Source organism: Notamacropus eugenii, chromosome 1, assembly GCF_028372415.1.
Source record: "Notamacropus eugenii isolate mMacEug1 chromosome 1, mMacEug1.pri_v2, whole genome shotgun sequence".
Taxonomy (NCBI): domain Eukaryota; kingdom Metazoa; phylum Chordata; class Mammalia; order Diprotodontia; family Macropodidae; genus Notamacropus; species Notamacropus eugenii.
Window position 1 is genome coordinate 344,662,341 of NC_092872.1, and position 27,293 is coordinate 344,689,633.

The window sequence follows — 27,293 nt, forward strand, 5'->3', positions numbered from 1 at the left end:
TTAGGTAAGGTCAGGAAAAGCTATGTCCTCCAATGTTATGTTTGAACACCTGTAGGAGGAAAGAGGGGTTAAGTACCTAAATGTGCCATGCACTGTGTGCTAAGCACTTTGGAAATGTTATCTCATTTGATCCTACCTATAACCCTGAGAGCTAGTTGTTATTATTTCCCCCCATTTTTTTTAAATTACTTTTTAATGTTTAACAATCACTGCCATACAATTGAGATTTTATCCCCCCCACACCTACCCCCTACTACCCCCCTCCCTCCCCACGACTACATACAATTCTGTATAGGTTCTACATATACTTTCCTATTGAGTACATTTTCACTATAGTCATGCTATGTAGTCGGACTAAAATAAATGGAAGAAATCATATAACAAATCAAAACATGATACACAAAAACTTACACATACACAAACATGATCTGCTACATTCTGCGAATGACTTCCATATTTCTTTCTCTGAGTGTGGAAGGCATTTTGCCTTAGAGAACCACCATTGGGATTTGATTTTTTTTTTTTTAAGAAGTTCTTGCGTTATTACAAAATTCCAAGTCTACCACAAAAAACTCTCGCACACTGTGGTCGTTGCTGTGCACAAAGTTCTCCTGGTTCTGCTCCTTTCACTCAGCATCAGATCATATAAGTCCTTCCAGGCCTCTCTGAAGTCTTCTTGTTCATCATTTCTTATGGCACAATAGTACTCCATTACATTCATATACCATAATTTATTCAGCCATTCCCCAATTGATGGACATCCCCTTGACTTCCAGTTTTTGGCAACTACAAAGAGTGCTGCTATAAATATTTTTGTACATGTGGGACCCTTTCCCATTTTTATGATCTCTTGGGGATGCAGTCCTAGTAGCGATATTGCTGGGTCAAAGGGTATACACATTTTTGTAGCCCTTTGGGCATAGTTCCAAATTGCTCTCCAGAATGGTTGGATGCACTCGCAGCTCCACCAACAATGAATTAGTGTTCCAACTCTCCCACATCCTCTCCAGCATTTATCATTTTCTTGCTCTGTCATGTTTGCCAATCTTATAGGTGTGATGTGGTACCTCAGAGTTGTTTTGATTTGCATCTCTCTAATCAAGAGTGATTTAGAGCATTTTTTCATATGATTATAGATATCTTTAATTTCTTCCTCTGAAAATTGCCTGTTCATATCCTTTGACCATTTATCAATTGGGGAATGACTGGTATGATTATATATTTGAGTCAGTTCTCTATATATTCTAGAAATGAGGCCTTTATCCCCAAGCTTAGCTGTAAAAATTCTTTCCCAATTTACTACATCCCTCCGGATTTTGGTTGCATTGGGTTTGGTTGTGCAAAAACTTCTCAGTTTAATGTAATCAAAATTATCCATTTTGCATTTCATAATGCTTTCTATCTCTTCTTTAGTAAAAAATTCTTCCCTTCTCCATAAATCTGATAAATACACTATTCCTTGCTTCTCCAGTTTATTCATGGCATCAATCTTTATACCTAAATCATGTACCCATTTGGACTTTATTCTTGTGTGCAGTGTCAGGTATGGATCTATGCCTAATTTCCACCACACTGTTATCCAGTTTTCCCAGCAATTTTTGTCAAACAGTGAGTTCTTATCCCAGAAGCTGGGGTCCTTTATTTCCCCCCATTTTATAGTTGAGAAAACTGAGGTAGACAAGGTTAAGTGACTTACCCAGGGTCATGCAACTAGTAAGTGTTTGAAGATGGATTTGAAGTTGGGTCTTCTTGACTCCAGGTTCAGTTCTCTATCCACTGTGCCACCTCCATGGTTTGGGAGCAAGGGATATTATCATTCATGTAGGGCAACTTGGCAAAGCACAGTGTCATAACTCATTTTCACTGATTGACCCATTCAACATTTTAAAACCATTTTAAGTGCCCACCTTGTACAAGGCACTGTCATTCTTGTCCACTTTGAGGTTTGCAAAACAGTTAACGTAATTACCTCGTTTGATCCTCAAACAACTTTATGAGATAGATATATCATCTCACATGTCCCCATTTTATAGGTGAGGAAAATGAACCTTAAAGAAATTAAGTGATTTCTCTACAGTTGTACAGCTAGCTAAGTGCTCACGGTGGAATTTAAACTCAGGTCTCTTGCATCTCTCCAAGTCTCAAACTCTTTCAGTCACACCCCAGTGGCTCTCTACAAGGAAGGAACTAACATATAATTCCCAGACAGTCCTTCAAAGATACCGTAACCTCTTGAATATCTCACGGGCTACTTATGTCTCATGTTGATTAGTAATGTCTTCATCACCCTATATATTGGGTTACCCTGGACAGAATATTCCTAAAACCTCTTTAATGTTTGTATATACCCACTAGCCAAAAGTTTCTGATAGGAAACATGTGGAGGAAACAATTCAGAGGGTTTTTTTCTTAATATAAAGAAAGAAAAGCAAGTCTTAATTTTTTAAAATTACTTCTTATGAAAGATAATGTTTTCTAAGGTTTTTTTTGATTGTCATTATGGAATTGACAGCTTCTGAGAACAAAATAAATACTCATGGGAACTAAACCCCAAACTCAATTACAGGGTTATTCCTGAATCTCCACGATGGCTGCTATCTCAAGGAAGAATTAAAGAGGCAGAAGACATCATCCAAAAGGCTGCAAAAATGAATAAAGTGACAGCACCTGTCATAGTATTTGATCCTTCGGAGGTAAGCATTTATGGACATTTGCTCTTTTCTGTAATGCCAATCATGTACTCTTGACTTTAATATATCATTATTCTCCTTATACCTAAATATGTATTGAGCTTTCACTAAATGAAAGATCCTAAACTTAGTGCTCCAAAGATAACTTGGACACAGGATATATGTGTATATATAGTGTGTGTATATATGTATATGTATGTATTATGTATATATGTATTTACGTTTATGTGTATGCATTTATACTTATGCCTGTATTTATGTATATATGCATATGTATTTGTATGTGTGTATGTATAGCTATGTCTGTATATATGTGTATATATGTATGTATACATTATATTTATATATATATATATATATATATATATATATATATATAAAATGAAAATTTCCCCCAATTACATGTTGAAACAATTTTAAACATTTGGTTTTTCAAAGTTTTGGGTTCCACATTCTATCCCTCCCTCCCTTCCTCTTCCCCTCCTCCCTCCCTGAGATGGTAAGCAATTAGATATAGGGTATACATGTCCCACATATAATCTAATGGGAGAAATAGGGCAAACCAATAGAGTTGTCATGTCATCAAAAGCCAATGATCACCAGCGGAGTGGAATAGAGGCTATGATGTGTTTCTCTTGACTCTGTCCGTGGAACATGTAAATTTTCATTTACTCATTCAACAAACATTAAGCAAGTACCTTTTTCAAGTCATCTGTGTACAGTGACACAACTAGAAAGACAAATAAAAAATTATCCATGTCCCCAAGGAGGCCCATAAGAACACAATTATGTGGGTAATGTGAGATTTGGAGGGATTTGTATAGGTTTGTGCCTAGTTTGACATAAATTTGGGAAGGCTTCCTGGAGACTGGAAATGGTGGGTTTGGGGTTGCCTTTTGAAGCATGAAGGTACTAAGGACATTAGTTTTGTTTCAGTGGAGACTGTGCTCCTCCATGTTTAGGAAGTATCAGAATCTTGTGATGTTTCTAGAATCACATAGGGAGGGAGGTAATAAGGTAGCTAAAGTCCTGGATTTGGAGACAGGAAGACTTGATTTCAGATTTTGCCTCAGATACCTCTTAACACAGGGCAAGGCACTTAACCTCTCTTAGCCTCAGTTTCCTGCACTACAAAATGGAAGTGATAACAGCACCCACCTCCCAGATTAGTGTGAGGATTAGATGATATATTCTAAAGCTCTCGGCAAACTTAAAAGTGCTTCGTAAATGTTAGACATTATTATATATTTAGAGCTGGATGATCATCAAGTCCAACCTCATTTTACAGATGAGGAAACTCAGTCACAGAGAAATCAAGTTACTTGTTCAAGGTCACGCAACAAGTCAGATGAGATCTGAACCCAGGTCTTTCTGACTACAAGTCCAGTGACCCCTCCACTGTGGCATGTCACCTTTCAACTATCAAGCATAGAACCACCCCCAGGACATCTTAGTTGATAGGACATAGTTCTAGGATCATAAAGTCATTTAGATTTAAAGCAGGAAGTTACCTTAGAAATCACCTAGTCGTCACCACTCGTTATACAATTAAGTCAAGACAACAAAGCACTGATTAAGTGCCAACTATGTGTCACACACTGTACTAAGAAAAGAGGCCCAGAGAGGGCAAATTACTTGCCTGAGGTCAAACATGGTAGTGTTTGTCCGTGTTCATTAGAGGTTCAGAGGCCTAGGAAGGTGGATATCTCTCTCTCTCTGTATATATATACATATATATGCCACAAATGTGGCAGAGAGGAGATGGGACCATCCTGTCCCATGAGGATGCCAGATTAAGTAGGTGTCACTGTATATTCAAGAATATTTTTCCTTTATCTAATCTCAAAATCACCTCCATTCTTTTATATGTATATATATATATCTGTGTATATACATATGTGTATACATACATATGTATATGTGTATGTGTGTGTATTTATATATAAAACAGAGAGGGAAAGATATTCTGGATTCATACTCACAGATAATGGGAAGCTTCATAGAGCTCAAGCTCCCCAGGGCTCATCCATCATCCCAAAGCATCCTTGAAATAATCGTTCCACTTAGCCCACCTGAAGTGGCATTGTTAGTGGGTGTCACCTTTGTAAATCCAACCCAATTCAGAAAGCATTTATTGAGTAAATAATAAGTTCTTAGCAGCTTATGCTAGGGAGACAGAAGCAGTCCTATGTGCCTACCCTTGAAGAGTTCACAGTCCCCTGGAACAAACATGAAACGATTATGGAACAATGTACAATTCAGAATCATGTTTGTCCTGCGTTGCTGAAGAAGACCATGCCAACAGAGAATGAGGACATGACTTGCACTTGACTTTGTTTTGAGTGAGAGAGGGCTGTGCAGGTCATCAGCCTCACTTCTCCTCCAGAGCCATCTGAATCCAGTGACCAGATATTCCTCAGGATGACTGGGGATGGCCCAGGATGCACTGGGAGACCTTGGGGCCTTTAGGCCAAGGTCTTTTCAGGTGATCAAATGCTAAATGGAGTAAGTTAAGGACCAACAACACAAATGTGACAGAGAGGAGATGGGATCATCCTGTCCCATGGGATGCCAGATTAAGTAGGTGTCACTGTATATTCAAGAGTATCTTTCCTTTATCTAATCTCACAATCACCTCCATTCTTTTAGCTCCAAGAGTTTACATCCCTAAAACAGCAGAAGGGATACTTCCCGGATCTATTCAGAACTCGTCACATTGCCATAATCACCTTCATGTCTTTGATGCTCTGGTAAGTGACCGACCTGAAAATGCATGTCTGCTACAAAGAAGCTTGTGAGGTTGTTTGGGATTGGTTTGCGTAAGTCAGGGAAAGTAGTAGGCACTAGGGCTGGAGTCCATATCAGTGACACATAAGAAAATGTTATTCCAAGTTATTTGGGATTGACTCTAAATTCACTTTCTGGAGTTTGACAGCGATGAATATTCAGGAACTTTATATAAGTCCTTGATATTAAGTGACAAAACAGGCTGCTAGAACTGTGCCCTGGAGCCATTACTAATAATTAGTGGTGGGAGTTCAGGGGAAGCAAATGAGAGGGGAAGAGGAGTTCATTCTAGGCTCACAGCCTCAGAGTCCTGAGCTCTACCTTCCTCCACAACCCTGAGGAAGCTGGACCAGACTCTCCAAGCAATGGGTCAACCCTTCTCCCAGAGTGTCTGCTCCACTACTCCATCTCTCCAAACCCTGCAACTCAATTTGCCTCAGGTCCATTCATTCCTAGTTGCCGCTCTGCCATGACTCATTCCCAATGAGTCTTTTCAACTCCTTTGAAATTAAGAACAAGATGACTGACCTGATTAGTATTTGAGACAGGGCTATTAGTTTTGAAGCCAATTCCAGATCTATACTAGAAATTACACTATTGGATCAGAACAAACCAATCTAAGACTCCCCAAGTGCCAAAATTAGATACGTTCAATGATATCGTTTTAGGGCATTTTAAAAATATGCTTGCTATAATTAAACTTAAAAATGACGTGAAGGTAGGGCCTGATAGTGAAGACTGCCCTCTCTGAGAAATAGAATAAAGAGGAAGAGCAGACCAGGACTACCGGGACAACAAAGAAGTAGACAACTATTAGATCAAAAAGATTCCAGTCGTATCTGCTGCATTTTACATGCTCGTCACTCTCCGATCTTCCTCCCAAAGTTTAATCATTTATATTATGTAGATTTTATGGATTTATGAAAATCTTCCAGAACCTTTCCTGATAGAGCTATAACGTGGCAGATGCTGCTACTGCTACTACTACCTGCGTTGTTGTTATCGTTCAGTTGTTTCAGTCATGTCCAACTCTTTGCAACCCCATCTGGGGTTTTTCTAACAAAGATACTGGATTGATTTGCTATTTCCTTCTGTAGTTCATTTTACAGATGAGGAAACTGAGGCCAACAGGGCTTAGTGAATTGCCCAGAGTCACACAGCTAGTAAATATCTGAAACCAGATTTAAAATCAGAAAGATGAGTCTTCCTGTCTGCAGGCTTGGCACTCTATCCACTGCAACACCTACGTGCCCCACTACTAATGCTATTGGTATTCATTTTTTTTAGGTTAGAAATAAATATAATAATATAATAATGGAAAGAAAATACATATTTAGAAAACTTTGAGGGACATGTATTCTAAGAGGAATTATCTTTATTAGATGGCTAAATATCTTTCTAAACTTAGACTTATCTTATCTTAAACTTATCTTATGCATGTCAGCAAAAGCCAAGTCACCAGAGGATACACCTCAGATTTGTAATTTTCCTTTTGTTTGAAAGTGTCCTCTGAAATATCAACTGGAAACCACCATCATCGTCTCTGAAGCTTTATGTCCAACAGGACAAAATCTAACTCCATTGGTCTGTATATTCTCTTACATATGTAAAGATACATTTTCATTTCATGGAACCTATCTTTTTGAACACCAAAAACACACAGACTTTGACTCCCCCACAAGTTGGACCCCTTCCAAAATACTAAAAAGAGGGGTGATCCCTAGATAGGTTTTTACAATAGACGTTTGCCAATTTTGCAGTATATCCACTTATAGGCTATGTTAAAACATCTCTACCTATGACCAAACAGTTCTTCAATTATGCATTTGCCCAACTTCTTATAACATAGTGTTGCAGAAGACTTTGAGTGGAAAAAGTGGAAGATTAGGAAAAAGAAGACCTAGAATCAACCTGTAATTCTTCTGCTTACCCTTGACATTAAGTTCTCTGGGTTTCAGTTTCTTCATCTATAAAGTGAGGGAATTGGTCTAAATGGCTTCTAAAGGCCCTTATCATTCTAACCCCATGATTCTACAATCATCTCTGCAGGTAGTTCAAAGGGCAGATTGGAAAGAGCAAAATTATTGTTGTGTCCTTAAATGACTCTTCATTGTACAGGGTGTCCCAAACGTCTTAGTGCAGCTGAAGCTTTAGTAGTTTTAAGCTATTCATAACTAAATCACATGACTTATAAAATAACCTGAGGTATAATACATGCCTTCAGAAGAGTTGAAGCTTGTTAAGGTTTTGTGTTCTCTTCTGAATTGTTTTGTTATAGCTAATGGGATTTTAGAGGCATATGAAAAGTTTTTCTACAGAGGACACACTTGAGATTCATTTTAATTTTGTTCCAAATAAAAGTCTACTTTTATTTCAAACTAATACAGTTTTTGATTCAGGCTTCAGGATTGAACAAGTATCTTAAATATTGTCCACAAGGAAGGAAAGATGGAAGGACGGGAAAGGGAAAGGAAAGGAAGGGAAGGAAAGGGAAGGGAAGGGAAAGGAGAAGGGAAGGGAAAGGAGAAGGGAAGGGGATGGCAGGGGAAGGAAGGGGACAGGAGGGGGGGAGGGGAGGGAAGGGGAGGCAGGGAAGAAAGAAAGACACACAACAAAAATGCACAGACGAGAGAAGAAGGAATTTCAAAAGCAAATATGGCAAGCAGACCAGTATCATGTTAAGTTGCATATATACTTTTAGAAAACCAAATTGTTGGTTTCATGTGTAATTCATATATAATCCTCTTTTTCTTTTCTTCACTGTACATGGAAATGTTCATGCTTGTCATATTAATAATAAAAACATTAAAAAACAAATACAGCAAAGCATCATTTTCAAAAATTGTTCATAAGTTTAGGATCCAGGGGTGATCCCAGGGGTGATGTGGAAAGTGAGGGACAGAAAGAAGCATTTATAATATAGTGCCTACTATATATATATGCCAGACTCTGTGCAAGCACTTTACAAATATCACCTCATCTGATTTCTCCAACAACCCTGTGAGGTAGGTACTATTATTATCACCATTTTACAGTTAAAGAAACTGAGGTGAACTGAGGTTAAGTGACTTGCCCAGAGTCACATGGCTATTAACTGTCTAAGGCTAGAAGTGAACTCAGGTCTTCCCATCTCCAGGCCCAGCCCTAAAGGAAACCGACAGTAAAAGCTCAAAGGTAACAGAGGTGATATGTGACATTTGTGGATACTGGGATTAAATAAATACAGAATCCTAGACGCAAAGTGTCTCACTATTTTTATTATGCTAAACTCTCAGAAAGACACTTTGGAACCCTTCCCAGCAGAACTGCATTGTAACCTTTAAAAAAAAAAGTATTCCAAACTTCATAACCGTCAGCAAGCAAAAACAATGAAGGAGCAAAGTCTTGAAGAAAAAAAATAAACCTTCAGCATTTAATAAAGTGTTGTCAACTGAATTAACAAGTAACTCATAAGCAAAAATGGGGTTTGACCTGTGCCCCTCTCCCAGTCGTTCCAGAGGTATGATACCTTTGGCTTTTCTCCTTTCTTTAAATAGAGCAGTAGGCTGTGTGTTTACAGCTCTGATTCTTCAGGTCTTGACTAACATCACTTGATATAGTTCTTCTGTTTCCTCATATCGATTGCTTTTTATAGCACCACAATGTCCCATAACATTAGTATATTATAGTAATTTTAGTCATTGTTGACCCCTCAACCAGATGAACGGGAGGTCTTTACCACATAAATAAAGCAGCTGTGGATATTTTTGTACAGAAAGGTCATTTATTCCTTTGCATAATGTTTATATGGAAAAGTCCTAGAAATGTAATTTCTGGGTCAAAAGGTATAACTTGTGACTCTTAACAGCTATTGTCAAATTGCCCTAAGAATCATTTACACCAGTTGATGATTTAACTAATAGAGTACCTGCTTGCCCTCAGCCAGGCAACATTTTATCTTTGACTATTTTTTGCTGTTCTAGACTCTGTGGGGTGTTAGCTTAGTTTTCTCGAAGTGAGTTTCTTCAATTATTGAGAAATCTAGGAATTTTTTCATATGGCTATTAGCAATTTTAATTTAATAGATTAAATTATACCTGCACGAAAACCTGCAGGAGACCAAAAATTTACCAGTCACTTGTTTAGTTTAACTATGTATATACAGCTCACATGAATTTTCATTAGCAGATTTTTTAAGTTTAATTTTTGTAAAAACATTTTTAATTAAAAAACTCAAATCGCACCAAATCTGAGTGGTAAAAGAAACTCCAGTTATTGGGTAAATGTATCTAATTCTATTCCTAAGGTTCTTTCTAACCTAATATGGACTTGTCCTTATATCCACTTCTATAACGATCTAAATTTCTAATAGTTCTCTCACTAAGGATGTTTTTCATACATTCCTCAGAATTTGGAGATACTCTGTTTTTCGTTTCATCATGTGATTTACAACAACAATTTATATACAGCAGAACCTTCAAAGTGTAGATATTTCCCCCCTCTCTCTGCCCCTGCCCCCCCCAGAACAGATTCTAATTGAAAGTAAACTCTAACTTGAGCAGCTTGGAAGGGAAGAAGATAGAGGATTTGACCTAGAGTTAAAAAGATCTAAATTCAAATCCAGCCTCAGACAATGGGCTACATGACCTTCAGCAAGTCCCTTGACCTCTCTCTCTTCCTCAGTTTCCTCATCTGTAAAATAAGGGTAATAAAAGCACCTGTCACCCAGAATTGTTGTGAGATTCAAATGAGATGATAATTGCAAAACACTCAGCATAGTATCTGGCACACAGTACTAGGTGCTGTATAAAGGCTCGTTTTTATTATCATTATATAACTACCACACAATGTGCAGCCCACATTTTATGGAACCAAGAAGCAATACGAGCCTTTCATTCTCTTTGCCTCACAATGAGTTTCATTTTATGTCTGAATTTAACTGTAAGTAGGCCTTCCTCTATTACCTTACTACCCATGTATTTCTATCTTTTGGTATAAGAATGAACTCTAAGCTATTTCTTTTTTTTTTTTTTACTTGTATGGCTGAAAAACTCCTCCTTGAATAATAGTGATAAAGGATTGAAGCTTTATAGGATATCCAGAAAGACTGGTATTTCCAATCCAACTAGTCCTAGAGCCAATAGGTTGTTGAAATGTTAGGCATAAAGTGTCTCTGGAACCAATCCTTGACCGAAGTGAGACTGGCATGATTAAACCCTCTTCATCCTTTTCTTCTCCTCTGTCTTTCAGGATGCTAGTGTCAGTAAGTTACTTTGGTCTCTCCCTCAACACTCCTAATTTGCATGGAGATGTCTATCTGAATTGTTTCCTGTCTGCTGCCATTGAAGTCCCTGCCTATGTGATAGCCTGGCTGCTGCTCCGAAACCTGCCCCGACGATATATCATTGCTGGGACATTATTCCTCGGTGGAGGGGTTCTCCTTTTCATTCAGCTGGTACCCACTGGTAAGTTTATTTGATATTATACATTTATTGTATTATTATTATGTATATTGTATACATATATTGTACAGTTAGGAGATACATATGTATGTATTAAAATGTAAATCAAAGCTTTTGTCAGGCCATCAAAATGTCATGTATACTATATGTCCTTTCAGCTTACTGTCTTTGAACCTCCTAGTAAAACAAATTAAATTAATATCCTTTGTCACTAGAGCACCATGAAGTTAGTCTTGGTTTTAGATGTATGAGTGATGATTCAATTCAGTTAAATTAAACACATATTTATTAAGGTCCTACTATGTGCAAGTTACCATGACAGGCACTGAAGATACAAAGGCAAAATGGAAATAGTCCCTGTCCTCAGGACCTTTTTTTTTGTTGGAAGGATATATTTGTTCAATAAATGTAGGAAGCAGTGAAGGCAAAGGGGGAAGCCAGGCAAAGTGCTTAAGGAATATTTGATGAGGGAATGAATGTTTTCATTTGGAGGACGAAAAAGGAAAACTACATAGAGAAGATGGCATGGGACCTTATCTTTCTGGAGGAAGATAGGATCTAGGTCAAAATGAAAGAGTTTATTGCTGGCACAAGTGCCCCCCAGGCTTATTTCAGGAAGAGATAATGGTCCTCTTTGATCAGAACGTTAAGTACATAGAGGGAAGTGATATGAAATAAGGTCAAAAAGGAGATTCAAGTTAAATGCCAGACTGAGGAGTTTATCTTCAGCTCCTTCCAATTGTAAAAATAAATTGACCTTTCCAGGTTTCTCTGCACTCCTGTGTCTGTATTTCAAAGTTCTTATTCAGCTCTTGCCTTTTTGTTAGAAATGCTTGAAAGTTATCCTGTATTCTATGAAAGACCCACCCCACCCCACTCCCACAGGCTGATTGATACTCAGCTCTTTATTTGTTGTAAGTCTATATCTTTTACCTTTTAGAATATTATGTCCCAAGACCTCCTCTCATCTTTAGTGGAAGCTGCCAGGTCTTGGGTGATCTCAACTGTAATTTCTTAGTTCTTAAACTATTTCTGGACATTTGCTAGATTTTTTTTATGATGAGGAAGCTTTGGAGTTTTCTTTTAGGGGCTACTTTTAGGAAGTGATTAGCCCTCTGTTTTTCATAGATCTGGATAGTTTTCATTTATGATTTCTTGAAATATAGTGTCCAGGCTTTTTCTGGTGAGTGAGGGAATCATGGTTTTCAGGGAGTCATATGATTCTTGAATTATTTTTACCTGTTCTAGGTCTGTTGTTTGTTTGTAACAGGTATCTTACATTTTATTCAATTTCTTTTAATCTTCTGATTTTGTTCTAATATTTCTGGCTGTCTTTTGGAGTCATTGATTTCTATTCATTGTATTCTAGTTTTCAGTCCATTACTTGGGCAAAGTTTACCATATTCTGTTCTAAACCATTTTTTTCTCCTAATGCTTTCCTCCAAAGTTTTTATATATTCTTATCACTTCTTTTCTTCTAAATATTCATGTAGTCCTTCTGGAAAAACCACTCTTCCTTTGAGTTTCTGCAGTTATTTCTGTTATTTGCTTCTTGTTTGAGGAGATTTACAAATCTATAGCAATTTTTAATTGTGGTCAGTGTTTTATTTGACTTACCTCTCCAGCTTTTAATTCCTAAACTGGAGCTTTGTGCTAGGGCCAGGCTCTGACTCCTGGTGTGCTTTTTTATGAAGTGGGTGGCCCTGCTTGATCTTGCTATGTCACTTGGGTTCTCGTGTTGACTTCCACCTCCCACAGTTAGGCCTCCCTGGATTTTTGAGGTTCAGAATCCTGGGTCTTCTTTAATGTGTTATAACAGAGTGGTAGATAATATTGGAGCCCAAAGGTCTGAGATGTCCTAGTATGAAAGCTTCCATGTCACTGGTCAGACATTCCAGTGTCCCCATCCTCAGGCTTTCTTGGGGTAGTCCTCCACTCTTTTAGCCTCTGGACACAGAGTTCTGCAGGTGTCATATATCTCTGTACTGCTATGATATTGACTTATTGTCTTTTTTGTTTTCCTACTGACTTTGCCGACATTCCTTTTCCTATTGCCAGTGGACTTCTGGCTGACTTTTTGTTCATTCCCTGGGTGGCTACAATCTATCTATGTATCTATTTATCATCTATCTATCTATCTGTCTGTCTGTCTGTCTGTCTGTCTATCTATCTGTGTCTGTCTGTCTGTCTATCTATCTGTCTACTTACCTTTCTTCCTATCTATCTATCACTACTATAGTTTCTCATTTGATTTCTTGATGATTATTCCGTTTGGTACAGATTTCAGGTTTTTGCTAGATTAGCTGGTCTATCTGTGGGAGCTGGTCTATCTGTCTTCCATCCAAACAGCCATCTTCATGACTATTCCGTCTTAGTGACTGAGGAAGAGAGGAGACAGGGGTCATAAGAGCTGAGGAGGTAAAACTAGGGTTCTATAGCACTCAAAAGGATATCAACATGAATACTGAAATCATGAGGGATCAAGTTAGGGGACTGAGCAAAGAGTAAGACTTGAAAGCCAGAGACTAAAATTACTTACAAAAGAAGGAAGCTTATCTGGAATTAAAGATATGACAGCAATACCTGGACAATGTGATATAGACAGAGTAAATTTAAAATATAAAGAGATGGCTGAGTGATGATGGCAGAAAGAAGTCCTCAAAGTGGTGATAGAGAATAACAAGAATATTGAATGGTCCTCTTGGCCCATTATGTTGCTGAGTAGAAGAGAAGGATAAACCAGCACTGAAGACAGCAGCAAGGGATATGGTTCCTTAAGGAGAAAACCAGCTTTTATTGAGTGCCTACCATGTGTGAGGCACTGTACCAGGTGCTAAAGATACAAAGACAAAAATAAAAATAGCCACATTACTCAAAGAGCTTACTATCATATTCCTGAGGCAATGAGCCACAGCCCTTTCTGGTTAACACTGTATAGAACTCCCCAATCCCAAAGTGGATCACTTTTTGTCATGCTTGAGAGCTCTGCTACCCACACAGTGTTAATACTTGTTGGCTAAAACAGTAGTGTTCCAAAAGGAACATACTTGGGAGCTAGACTCTACCCACCTCTACAACAGGCAGTTAGGTGGTGCAGTGGATAGAGTACCAGTGCAGGAGTCAGGAGGACCTGAGTTCAAATCTCACCTTAGACACTTGACACTCACTGGCTGTGTGACCTTGGGCAAGTCACTTAACCCCAGTTGCCTCATCCTGGGTCATCTCCAGTCATCCTGATGAATATCTGGTCACTGGATTCAGATGGCTCTGGAGGAGAAGAGAGGCTGGTGACCTGCACAGCCCTCCCTCACTCAAAACAAAGTCAAGTGCAAGTCATGCCATTATTTCTTTGATGGCATGGTCTTCTTCAGCAACGAAGGACAAACACACACACACACACACACACACGCAGCTCTACAGGATTCACTGTCCTCAACTTGCAGGTCCTTGGTTTCCCAAGGACTCTCATGGTCTAGAGTTCCTCCCAAAAGAATGTGAGAGAAAGACATCCAGGATGAAGGAGAAATTTGTTCATGATAGAGTGGAAACCCAGATGATCCAAAGGAAGAGAAGAGCAAAGGAGAAAAGAAGTGACCAGGGTTGCAAAAGTACAGGAGCCCCAAGCCTGGAGTTCCCTGGGTGAGCATCCTGAAAGAATTCACAGACTCAAGCGTTCTTGAGTGGTAGGGATTTATTATGCTTTTCAGCAGGCAAGAGTTCTTAGGGAAGCTGCAACCTTAGAGGGGTACACGTAAAGTTTATATAGGATATTTTATAATAAAACATGTGCCAAATGTGCTAACTAAGAGATTCGGGGAGGGATTAGGGAGTGGTTAAACAGTGGTTAGTTCTTAAAGGAACACGCACTTTTAGTTCATTGGAAAATAGTCTGGGAGGGAGGGCACTACATGGAGGTGTGGTTTTAGACCTGAAATGTTGATTTATCAACTAACAGTCTAGGCTGATTGAGAAATAATACCCAGGCTGCTCCCTTCAGTGTCTTGTTGGACAAGAAAAACATAAAGAAGTATATGCATATCCAAGTCTAGGATACATATGATTGATCAGTCAGTTGTAAATATCTTTATGACCCAGTACACAGCCAGTTCAGCCAGCACACAGCTGGTTCAAACTAATAAATTCTGTAGGTGTAGCTGGCTACTGTATCAGGAAGAGAAGAGCGAGGGCGGGCTGTCCTTGGGCTGGGGAGAAGCTGCCTGGGATTGTGTTTTGAGGCTAGGGAGAAATGTGATTTTTAAAGACAAATGTGATTTTAGAGTTGCAGTCCAAGTACAGGAACTCAAGCACCTCATCGTAAGTACTAGGAGGAATAAGTCTGGGTTAAAGAAGACTGAGACTATAAGGAGAAATATCAGGGGAAATGGTGTTTTGCTTCAGCAGACTGGAATTCTGAATCCCAGGGACTAGAGGGGCAAAAGGTAGGAATTTGCTAGCCATAGGGCAGAGAAAATGCCAAGTATGAAAAAGGCTAAATAAATCTAAATAAATATCAGATTTTTATTAGAATTTGAATGTGGAAGTGTTTCTGCTTCTGGTACCTCCCAAGTGGAACCCTCGGTGGATTTGCTGGGTGATGAAAGGGTCATGGTAGTGATCTGAAAGGTCTTGTGGTAAAGAAGACCTCAGTCCCAAATGGCTACTTCAGTCTTCCATCCCTCTTGCCCTTAAGGAATATGCTGTCAGCAATGTGATGATAAAGATGCCATTAACTGTGGCAACCAATTCACTTCAACCCTGCTTTAAGAGGGATCCCTTAGGTTAACTGGAACACATATAGAAGGGTCAATCATACTGGCAACCGGGAAGGTTGTGTGATAAAGGGCCTTTTGAACTGCCATTTTATTGATATGGAGTTGTAAAGTCTCTTCTTTCAAATATTTAGATAAAAGTCTCCCACAGAAGGAGAAACTGATTAGATTATGTACTATGTAAGGGAAGTATTTTGTACACAGCTACTTGGCTCCCATGGGATACGTAAGGGGTTCCCTGAAGTCTTAGATGTTCTTTGGGAATCAGAAATGCATTTTCCTAAAACTGAGCTTTGCTTCCATATCTGTTTGTCACTTGGCCAGGATCACACTACTACTTAGTGTCTGAGGGATGGAAGGAAGGAAGGAAGGAAGGAAGGAAGGAAGGAAGGAAGGAAGGAAGGAAGGAAGGAAGGAAGGAAGGAAGGAAGGAAGGAAGGAAAGAGGGAGGGAGGGAGGGAGGGAGGGAGGGAAGGAAGGAAGGAAGGAAGGAGGGGAGGAGGGATAGATATAGTAGCAAGGAAACCTGAGATTTGAAGTCAGAGGACTTGGGATTCTGCCATTTGTAAGTTCTCTGACCTTTGGCAAACCCTCGATCTCTCTGGACCTCAGTTCCCTCATTTGTAAAATGAGAGAGTTTGATAATAATATTATAATTTATATTATATATTATTTTATTATATATTATATATACATAATATATATATAAAAGTATATATAATATAATAATAATAAAGTCTTCTAAGTTCCCTTCTAGCCTTAAATCATGAACTCTGTAAGGGTAGTTTTAATCTCATGAACTAGGATATGATTTTATCAAGTAGTAACAAAAGAGACAGCTAAGTAATGCATGGAAAGACCGCTGGACTTGTAGTTAGGAAGAACTACCTGAATTTAAATCCTGCTTCAGCTACTTGTTATCTCTATGACCCTGGGCAAGTCTTTTAACCTGTCTACTTTGGTTTCCTCATCTATGAAACAGAGATTATAATAGTACCTACTTCTCAGGGTTGTTTTTTTCTTTTTAATTATTTTATTTTTGGTTTTTAATATTCATTTTTCACAAGATATTGAGTTCCAAATTTTCATTCCATCTGTCCACTCCCCCCATCCCAAGATGGCATGCATTTTGATTACCACTTCCCCCAGTCTGCCCTCCCGTCACCCCCTCCTCTTAAGCCCTTCCCCCCAGTTTCTTATAGGGTAAGATAGATTCCTATACTCCATTTCCTGTATATCTTGTTTCCAAGTGACATGTAAAAACAGTTTTTAACATTTGCGTTTGAAACTTTGAGGTCCGAATTCTCTCCCATCCTTTCTCTTCACCCACCCCCCTGAGAAGGCAAGCAATTTTATATAGGTTATACATGTGTAATTATGTGAAACACTTCTATAATAGTCATGTTGTGAAAGTCTAACCATATTTCCCTCCATCCTATCCCATCCCCCATTTATTCTATATTCTCCTTTGACCCTGTCCCTTTTTTAAAGTCTTTGCTTCTGACTATCCCCTCCCCCAATCTGCCCTCCTTTCTATCCCCCTCCCCTCTGTTATCCTCTTACCCCCTACTTTTCTGTAGGGTAAGATAGATTTCCATACTTAATTGAGTGTGTATATTGTTCTCTCCTTCAGCGAAATTCTAAGGTTCACTCATTTACTCTCTCTTCCCCGCTCTTTCCCTCCAATGTAAAAGCTTTTTCTTGTCTTTTTTTTTTGTGAGATAATTTACCCCCATTCTATCTCTCCCTTTCTTCTCCTACTACGTTCCTCTTTCTAACCCCTTAATTTTATTTTTCAGATATCATCCCTTCATATTCAACTCATTCTCTGCTCTCTCTAAATATGAATAAATTTATATATACATATATATATTCCCTCCAACTTCCCTAATATTGTGAAAGGTCTCCTGAGTTACAAATATCATCTTTCTATGCAGGAGTGTAAGTAATTCAACTTTAATAAGTCCTCAGGGTTGTTTGGAGAACAAAATGAGATAATTATATCAAGTGCTTTGAAAAAAGTGAAGTATTAAAGAAATGTTAGTTATTATCATTAATATTATGACTTTAATTATGAGATAATAGGGCATACAAGCTCTTGCTTAGATTCAGTGATTCCCTGGCCAAGTGAGGCCTTCACAGAGCTACTGGCATTTCATTTTTTTCATGTTATACAGCAAAGTACAGCATTAAAATGTTAAAACTTTTAATAGTTTTATATAGAGCTGTATATCTCTAGATATATCTGTATGGATAGAGCTAGTCTGCATACTTCCATCTTTAAAGCCAGCATAGAAAGGAAAGGCTCTTCTCTTTGGGGGTTGTTATTTGTTTAACTGCATTAACTCACTACCTCACTAACGACCTACCCTGGAACTATTTGTGACAAACGAACAGAAGTTGTACAAAGGTCACCTAAATCATAAGGGGTATGGGATTAGAGTAGTACAAAGTACAAAGTCATCCCTGATCATGTCCAATGATGGGTAACCCCAGAGGAAGACTCCTCTGTAAAAAGGGTGACTCAAAAGTTTTTTGAGACACTTTGTATTATTTGTTGCTTTTCAGCATGATGGAAAATAATAGCTGGGAAGGGAATGTATGAAAAGCTTCCTTAATTCATAGGAAGTATACAAAAATAGCATCTAAATAGGAGGGAAAGGAAATGGGGGTTAGACAATTACCTCTAAAACTCACATCGTCTCATTGGATCCGTTTTCTAGAATACTATTTCCTGTCTATTGCCCTAGTGATGCTAGGAAAGTTTGGAATCACCTCTGCGTTCTCGATGCTCTACGTCTTCACGGCTGAACTCTACCCAACCCTTGTCAGAAACATGGCTGTGGGTGCCGCTTCCATGTCCTCCAGAGTGGGTAGCATCATCGCCCCTTACTTCGTTTATCTTGGTGAGATTTTTATTCATGACTTGTTCATTCTTTCTAAGCCAAGAGAAATTCAAATACGTACGTTAAAACCTTAAAGTGGTTCATCTCTAAGGGGTTTTTTTATTTTGATACTTTAAAAAATGTTTTTATTGATGACTTTTGTCTAGACTTTTGTCTAGAAACATCCACCTTCCCCTTCCAATTTAAACTCTCCTATATTAAAGAAAAACAATGAAAGCAAAAATATCTGATATAAACTGTCAGAAAGTATATACCACATTCTACCCTAATTACTCTCCTACCTTTCCGTCATGAGCAGGAGGTATATTTTGTTATGTGTTCTCAATCAATACCTTCTGTTTTTATGTTACAGTCATTCCTGTAGATCGTCCTTACCCTAGCAAACCTTCCCTGTAACAAATTTGTTAACCCCAAACTGATGCTATGACTTCATGTGACAGTGTTTCCAAGACTCTGCATCTGTAGTCCCTTGTTTTGAACAAAAAAGGAAATATATTTCGAGGAGGTTTTTTGAGTTTCCATTTATCTGTTTCCCTATTTTCATTTTATTTCCTTCATTTAAATATTGACTTTCCTGAACAACATTAGATATTGGATTCTCAAAGTCTTCCTACACATACGATGCCCATAATTTATGCTGTGCTGCCAATCATTTTCCCCTACTCTAAGTTCTCCTGGGGAATAGCTAAGTGGTGCAGTGGATAGAGGGCTGGGTCCCAGCTTCCTGAATTCAAATCTGGCCTTGGACACTTACTAGTTGTGTGACCATGGGCAAGTCATTTGACATTGTTTGCCTCAGATCTTCATCTGTAAAAAATGAGCTGGAGAAGGAAATGGCAAACCATTCTAGTATCTTTGCCAAGAAGATCCTAAATGAGGTCACAAAGAGTCAGACACAATGAAATGACTAAACAACAACAAAAAAAGAGTTCTCCCACCTTGTTTCAATAAACAGGAGCAGTGCTGAGTTAGCTCAAGTTCCTCCACTAAAAAAACAGTCTGTTTCACATGGATGACTGCGTGCCAATTTACATGGATGTTCCAAGGGAATGCAAAATTAAGCAAGTAAATGATTATGAAAGTCCAGAGTTCCACTGAGGCTGCCAACGTGGACCTGACATTTCATACCTTCTTTCTGGCCTTTGAAGAATTTAAAATATGAACCCTTAGCCTTAAATTCTGCTGTCTTAGCAAAGAAACCTCCATATGTAGCATCCACAGAGACCTTATCACAAGCAGTCTCTTTTGATTGAGCTGAATCAGGAGTGTGGTATGTAGAAAATTTCCTACAATGGGTGGAAGGTGGGCCTAGATGAGTCCTAAGGTTCCTTCCGATTCTAAGGTTCTGGTTCTGTGATTCTCATTTTCTCCTAGGTGCTTATGACAAGATCCTGCCTTACATTCTCATGGGCAGCCTAACTGTGCTCATTGGCATCGTTACCCTGCTTTTCCCAGAAAGCCTTGGAGTGGCACTACCAGAAACCTTTGAACAGATGCAGAAGGTAAAAGGGTAGGTAGATTTGATCTAGTCTCTGCTAAATTCAAAATAGATCTGTTATTTACGGAGAAACTCATTAAATATCTTACTGCCTTTTTAAAAATGTCTGGCATGGTTGGGGGTGAAGAAGAGATTCCAGGTCTTTGATTTCATTAGTGTTCAGAATTTCAAGCTTAGAAACATCCACTGATGCAGCGTAGTAACTTCTAAGCCCCTTAGGGTACTAGAAATGTTAAACAATTTACATAATTCCCCACAGCTAGTGAGTGTCAGACACAGAATTTGAACCCAGATTTTCCTGACTCCAGGGCTTTATTTCTATCCACTATAGGAAACCATTTTTAACATTTATTAGATGGTTCTCATTCATAAGAGGCAAAAAGGTTGAAAGGTCAAATCATGTGTTAACAAAACTACACGGCACATCATTGTAATTGAACACATACGTCAGTACCTAAAGGGATCTTATTAATATAGATACTTCTTCTTTCAATGCCCATTTAAGACTCATCAATCCTTTCTCATCCTATAAAATTCTTCCCTGTGTCCTTTCATCAATCCTCCATGAAGAATCTGCGTATTTTCAAATTCCCAGACTGCCAATGTAGTCCTTGCTCTTATGTCTGTTTGTAGCAACAAAAGAATTGACATTTGATATCTTTATCATGTGGAAACACCCAATGTGTTTTTCACCTGATAAAGTTATCAGGGCCAAACAGGGGTAGTTCGATTGTCTGTTTTATTGATGGGGCTATAGGTATATATAAAAGCATTCTACATCATTTATCTCAATTAAGTGGTAATTAAGTGGCCTAACATAGTATAAGTGCTTAGTAAATGTTTGTTATTCTTCGGTCATGTCCAACTTTTCATGATCCAGTGAGCGATAGCATGTCAGTATTGTCCATGAGGTTTTCTTAGCAAAGATACTAGAGTAGTTTGCCATTTCATTCTCCAGTGGATTAAGACAAATTGATATTAAATTACTTGCCCAGCATCACATACCTACTAAGTGTCTGAGGTTGGATTTGAACTTGGATCTTCTTGACTCCAGGCCCACTTGACTCCACTGAGCCACCTAGCTGCCTCAATGTTTACTAACTGACAGTCCTCATAAGGATCCTGTCTGGTAAATTTTACAGATATTAGTTTCCCCTATTTTATTTAACTAAGGCTCAGAGAGGTTGTGACTTTTCCATAATAAAGCAAAGTGCAAAAAGCAAAATTCAAATGTGGATCCTTTTTGACTCCTTTCCTTGATTCCATGCAGTCATTTGCTATATGACTGGCCCATTTCCTTTTCCATACATAGCCTGGATGTCATCTCTTATTCTGCTTCTTACTTGCAAGTCATGCTGGATGGCCTAATCACATCCACAGTGTGATCCGTTGTTCACTGGGTCAGTCACAACTTCGATTTTGCTCATCAAAGACTCTAAGAGTTGGAAAGTTACCAGTGATTTCTTACTTGTCAAATCCGTGACCTTTTTCTCAATTTTCATTCTTGAGCTCTCTGTAGCTTTGGACGCTGTGAGACACCCTCTTCTTGATATTCTCTTCTCAGTAGGTTTTTGGGATATTACTCTCTCCTGGTTCTCCTATTGGACCTAGAGACAATGAAACCACAGCTTCCTGAGGTGACCTATTCCGCCTTTGGATAACTGTCATTATTATAGTTTTCATTATAGAAAGTCGACATCTAGACTTTTGATTTCTACCCAGTGCATATAATTCTTCCCTCACAGGTCAGGTACAATTCATAGAATCACAGAAATTCACAATGTCGCTTTTTGTCTTAAATTTCAATTTCTTTTAAGCATTTTTGTTTATCTTTACAGATAAAGGAAAAAAGGAAAAAAACAGAAATAAAATAGTGATGGAATAATTCTGATTTCTTTCCATCATGCATTGTCCTCATTGTCCTTCTATCCACTGCAAGATCTTTCCTTTGGTCATCGTCTTTTCCCTAATATATTTGAAAAATTCTATTTTATTTGTCTTAGCTTTAATTGATTCCCTCAATTCCCTAGTAGTTTTTGTGCTTCTACCACCTTCTAATGCCATGTTTGGAGGTTTTTTCCCTTATCTGCTCTGGCAATGAACATCTTTTGAAGATCTAAGTTGATCGTTGCATTCTTGTGGTAAACGCTATTTCATCTCTTGCTGATATTGATAAAGGACAACTCTCCCACCCCCAGACTCCCACTACACACACACACACACACACACACACACACACACACACACACGCACACACACACGTACACACTACACATGCACACATACATGTACACACTACACATGCACATACTACACACATACATGCACACACTACATATGCACGCACTACACATACACACACACACACACATCCCTTTCAGTCAGTCTTATACTGTATTCCCAGTAACAATGGCCTTCTTGCTGTTCCTAAATGCAACATTCCAAATCTCACCTCCAGACATTTTTACGCACTGCCCCCATGCCTGGAAGGCTCTCTCTCCTCATGTCTGCCTCCATCTCATGAAATGACTGTTGTAATAAATAAGCAGTCATTCTCTCTTTATTTAGACTGAATAAATACTATGGGCCAAACATGTATGTTACTCGTTTGCAAATGGGTTAGCTGCTGTTATGATTAGCATAATACATTTAATTAATACATAATACATTAGCATAATACAAATTCATTTAAAAGTGTTGGTGAATTCATAATAAATAAAAATCTTGGAAGCAGAAAGGGAAAGCATAGTACTGCAGACTCCTTTGTAATATTTCTGTTTTTCCTGATTTGTCTTTAAATTTCATTTATAATTCATCACTTGTACTTCTTCACTCACTGGCTCAATCCCACACATGTTATCCCAATTATATGCACATTAGAATTCAAAGGAGGAGGAGTAATGAAAATGCCTTTATCAACTGACAAATGCTAAATCAAAATACCATTCACAAAGGGACTTATTGCCCACAGACTGGACACTAAGTGGTGAATTTAGGGGTTACGGTGACAAAGGGGACCTTTGCATAGGTGGTTGGACTAGATAAGATGGTCTCTAAAATCTCTTCTGTCTCTAAAATTCTGCAACTGTGTGGCTTATGAAATATTTAAGACAGGAGGGAAATTACTAAACAAATTTAATTTTACTAAGCAGAAATTTTTTTTTTTCAGTTTCAGATCCAAGAAAAAAACAAGTAACTCCACTGGGAGAGAGAACTCCAAGGTTTTCATAACGGCATTCTGACCAGCTTCTTTCACATTCGGTGAACAGAGGTCTGTGAGACTGAGGAGAAACCAAAGCACATCCTGCCAGAAAGGACTACCTGATGAAAAACACAAAGAGCACTCCTTTATTGTCAATATCTTTGCTTTATGATAAACTAAGGTATTGCTGTTTCTGATACCTTGTCTTGTTAGCCAGAATCAAAATTTGTTTTCATAGAATTCTCGAATACAATGGCTTCATTTACATCTATGAAGGAAGTGGCTTTGTGAGGATGTGATAGCCAAGAAGTGAAATGCTCAGGGTGTCTCACTTATTTTTAGACATGAAAATACCCCCCACATCTGAAATGTCTCGGAATTTAAAGGTAGGAGTACAGCTTTGGGTACTGAGAGGTGTTTGGGTTTTATTTATTTTTTCAGTTGAAGCTGCACTTCCAATGTAGTCATTTCTGAAGCAAAAATGTTTGACATTCCCTATAAAGTAGAAAGAGTCCCATAATATTCCTATCCTCAATATTTGGTGTTCACTAATGTAAGAATCTTTTATCTTCATATTTGAAGACATCTTTAAAGACATTAACTTCGCTTCCCAGTTACCCCTCTTGAAATAAACTAAATCAAAAGTCTTTATCATTATATACGTAAATTGTAGAGGTAAAGAAACTATACAAAGTGACCCATCTGGAGTGACCCAGAATGGAGCTAGGAGGATAGTCTTTGACATTATAGTCCAGTACCAGCATCTTTATACAATACATTCTCATGAAAATTCCACATTTTTCAGTATTCACTTTGAAAATGAGAATTATCCTGTTGTATTAGATTTTTTTTAATAAATCAGATATCTCTATTGTATATTAGGAAACGTTTTAAATAAAAAGTGCATCACCAGGTCATCCCACTGGCATGGATATTACCATACTAGTGTTCATTGTTTATGGCAATAATCTGACCTAAGCACATTTTAAAATGAAAGCTGCTCAACGCTAGAAACAGGGTTTTGGTTTTTTTAAAAAACATCATTAAAAACATCTCTTTTCCAGAAATGGCTTTTTTTGTTCCTGAGTACTACTGTCCAGATGTGCCCCCACCTTTCTAATTATACATTGTCAGTGGCAGGCATCAGGGTTTAGCACTGGGTAAACTGATTAAGTTAGCACTTCTGTTAATCTGCAAAAGTTCATATTTGAACACTGGAAATGTCAGTTTTCCTACTCAATCGTTACATGGCACTGCCTCTGAAAGTTGCTGAAGGCCAAATCCTTGTTGTTATCTCATTATTGTCTACACACATTCCTCCTTAAAATATAGTTTTTCTGAAGAAAAATACATAAGTACTTGAAGTATCATTTGAGTAAGCTGACTTATCTTACTCCCTACAATGTGTAATGAGTGCTACAGGGTATATGGAACAAATCACTGATGGTCACTAGACCATTTTTTTATATGCTTTCTGTAGCTCCTGAAAAAAATTTTCTTCAATAGAAAATTTTCCATGTAATAAAACCACTAATGGCCACTAGGTTTTTTATATGTCCTCAATGGCTCTTGAAAAGAATGATCTTCAACAGGAAACTTTCCAGGTCTAAATACTTTTCAAAGGAACCTCTGATTTGGCATCTAGACAAGCTTTTTTGTTCATTTAAAGATACTTCAAAATCTTTGACATTGATATTAATTATTAACCTCCTTAAGAGAGGATTTGTTAGAGGGTACCATTAGTGTGTATGTGTATGTATGTTTGTGTGTACGTGTATGGTATTGACACACTGAAGCTATTGTTCATTATTACAAATGTAATTTTAAATATATTAAAGTATTTGATAAATCTCATGCCCCTTGTGGAGCAAAAATACTTAGATATGCATTTTTAAATGTTTGGTATTATGAGGGTTCCCCCCCCCTTTCACTCATTCACTTTATCTATCATCCAGTCTCATATGTTCTAGAAGGAAAAATCTGTCTCCTCCGGGCCTTAAGGCTTCTTTTATTCAATTTAACAAGCATTTATTAAGCTCTTAGGGATGTATCATATGTACAATAACTGTCAAAGAGCAAAGGATTTATTCAGTAACTCTCTCATGCCACTGTTTCACTTATGTAGTTTGGTTGATTTTTTTTTTAATTATGGTCTGCTTCCTGAAAATTATGTATGGCCAAGAATATAAAGTGAAACAATCTCTGAGAAGTATTTATGGAAAGGTCCTAATGCATTCCCAAACCAACGTCTTGAATTTTAGACTGTGTCCATGATTTCAAGATGGTACAATATGTAGAATGTCTAAGTGCCTTGAAATTTTCCTTATTCTTCAAAGATTATAAATGTTAGAGCTGAAAAGGATCTATAGATTACCTGGTCCAGTCCCTTCATTTTGCAGATGAAGATACTGAGGGAAAGAGTTGTGACTTGCCCACAGTCACTTAGCTAAAGGCTGGAAGAGATCCTGGAATTCATCTAATCCAATCTGCCCCTCTCCCATTCTACAGATGAGTAAACTGAGGTCTGGAGAGGTGAAGTAACTTACCAAGGTGCATATAGCTAATATAAATATCTAAAATGGGTTTAAAACCTTATTCTGGGGCAGTTAGATGCTGCAGTGAATAGAGCCCTGACCCTGCAGTCAGGAGTACCTGAGTTCAAATCCAGACTCAGGCACTTGACATTAGCTGTGTGACCTTGGGCAAGTCCCTTAATCCCTATTGCCTCACCTCTTCCTCAAAAAAAAACCCCAAAACACCTGATTCTAAGCTCAACGGTATCTACTGCGATGCACTATCAGCTCAGCCAGGATTCAGAGTGAGTCTTTTGATTCCAAATGAACTGGAACAAGGACAGATATCACTAAGAAGTTATTTCATTTCACTATAACCATCTTTCTCTTTGTTTAGAAACATCTGTTGCTTTGTATTTGAACATTTGATATTATAAATTAGTAAAGAGTAAAATGTTTGTATTTCTATTGCCTGATGATGCATTTATTTAAATTTTATTTAAACTTTTACTGTTCTTTCCCGTCGGTAGAGGCACAACCACCACCACCACCTCCACCCAGGCCCTGTAAACACAAGTCCAGGGGTTATCTGTGTTTGTAGATTAGGAGACTAAGGGGTCTCAATACCATCCTCCATAGAACACATTAGTCTTCTGGGAATTTTAGAAGCCAGGATTTAAAGGGAGTCACAACAAATCCAGTGTCACAATTCCTTCTTTATCTCTTCTATACCCCAGTTTGATCTCATTCTGAATTCTTCCTTAAAGTATCAGTGATAAGGAAAATTAGTTGTTGGCCCAGAAAGCTCATCAGGAAAACACACGTTTCATCAGGATTTTTAGAATGTCAAATTTTTTACTTGAAACATTCTTTCCCCCCTTAAAATGAAAACGTAAATATTGTATATTTTACCTCTATGGTAACTTGAGTATATTTCCAAGTTCTTCATAACTTTAAAGTAGAATATATTTTAGGTAACTGTGTAAAAAAAACTAGAGAGAAGATATTCATTAAAATAATGTTCTAAAAGATCTGTATCTTCTGACTGAAAGAACCAAAAGCTACAACACTCAGCCAACATCATGAATCGGAAAAAGCAGACGAAAAGTGAAAAAACCATAGAATCTTTCTATGGGGATAAGGACCAAAACACAAACACCAAAGAGGTCAGAGCTGAGACTGTACTTCCATCTGAAACCTCAGATGGGACTATGAATTTCTCGCAAGCACAACTAGATTACCTGGAACGTCTGAAGAAGGATATAAAAGAAAAACTGGCCAATGATTTTAAAACCATAAAAAAAGAATTCACTGATGAGAACATCAATCTGAAAAAGAAAATTGAAGAAATGGAAAAGGAAGTTCAAAAATTAACTGGAGAGAATAATTCCCTAAAAGGAAGAGTTAATCAAACGGAAAAGGAAACTCAAAACCTAATAGGGAAAATTGATCAGATGGAAAAGGAAACCCAAAACCTAACTGGGAAA

The 27,293-nt window shown here is 38.0% G+C and overlaps 1 protein-coding gene and 1 long non-coding RNA gene across 4 annotated transcripts in view; one reads left to right on the top strand and one right to left on the bottom strand.

The window, feature by feature from the left end:
• Positions 1 to 26,272, top strand: part of SLC22A4 (solute carrier family 22 member 4) — a 99,074-nt gene extending 72,802 nt beyond the window's left edge. Inside the window, exons 5-10 of one of the 3 annotated variants that reach the window (XM_072629999.1) lie at positions 2,567 to 2,693; positions 5,340 to 5,440; positions 10,707 to 10,921; positions 18,411 to 18,593; positions 19,968 to 20,095; positions 23,261 to 26,272. In XM_072629999.1, coding sequence (XP_072486100.1) covers positions 2,567 to 2,693; positions 5,340 to 5,440; positions 10,707 to 10,921; positions 18,411 to 18,593; positions 19,968 to 20,095; positions 23,261 to 23,287 — 781 coding nt within the window. In that variant the 3' untranslated portion in view covers positions 23,288 to 26,272. Of the gene's footprint in view, positions 1 to 2,566; positions 2,694 to 5,339; positions 5,441 to 10,706; positions 10,922 to 18,410; positions 18,594 to 19,967; positions 20,104 to 23,260 lie in introns of all 3 variants that reach the window. The other 2 variants (XM_072629998.1, XM_072629997.1) reach the window with 2 other exon arrangements.
• LOC140518141 (uncharacterized) overlaps positions 18,541 to 27,293 on the bottom strand; it is a 51,012-nt gene continuing 42,259 nt past the window's right edge. The window contains exons 2-3 of the long non-coding RNA XR_011971837.1: positions 21,560 to 21,698; positions 18,541 to 18,626 (exon numbers count right to left, since the gene is read on the bottom strand). This is a non-coding gene — a long non-coding RNA (uncharacterized lncRNA). The remainder of the gene's footprint in view (positions 18,627 to 21,559; positions 21,699 to 27,293) is intronic.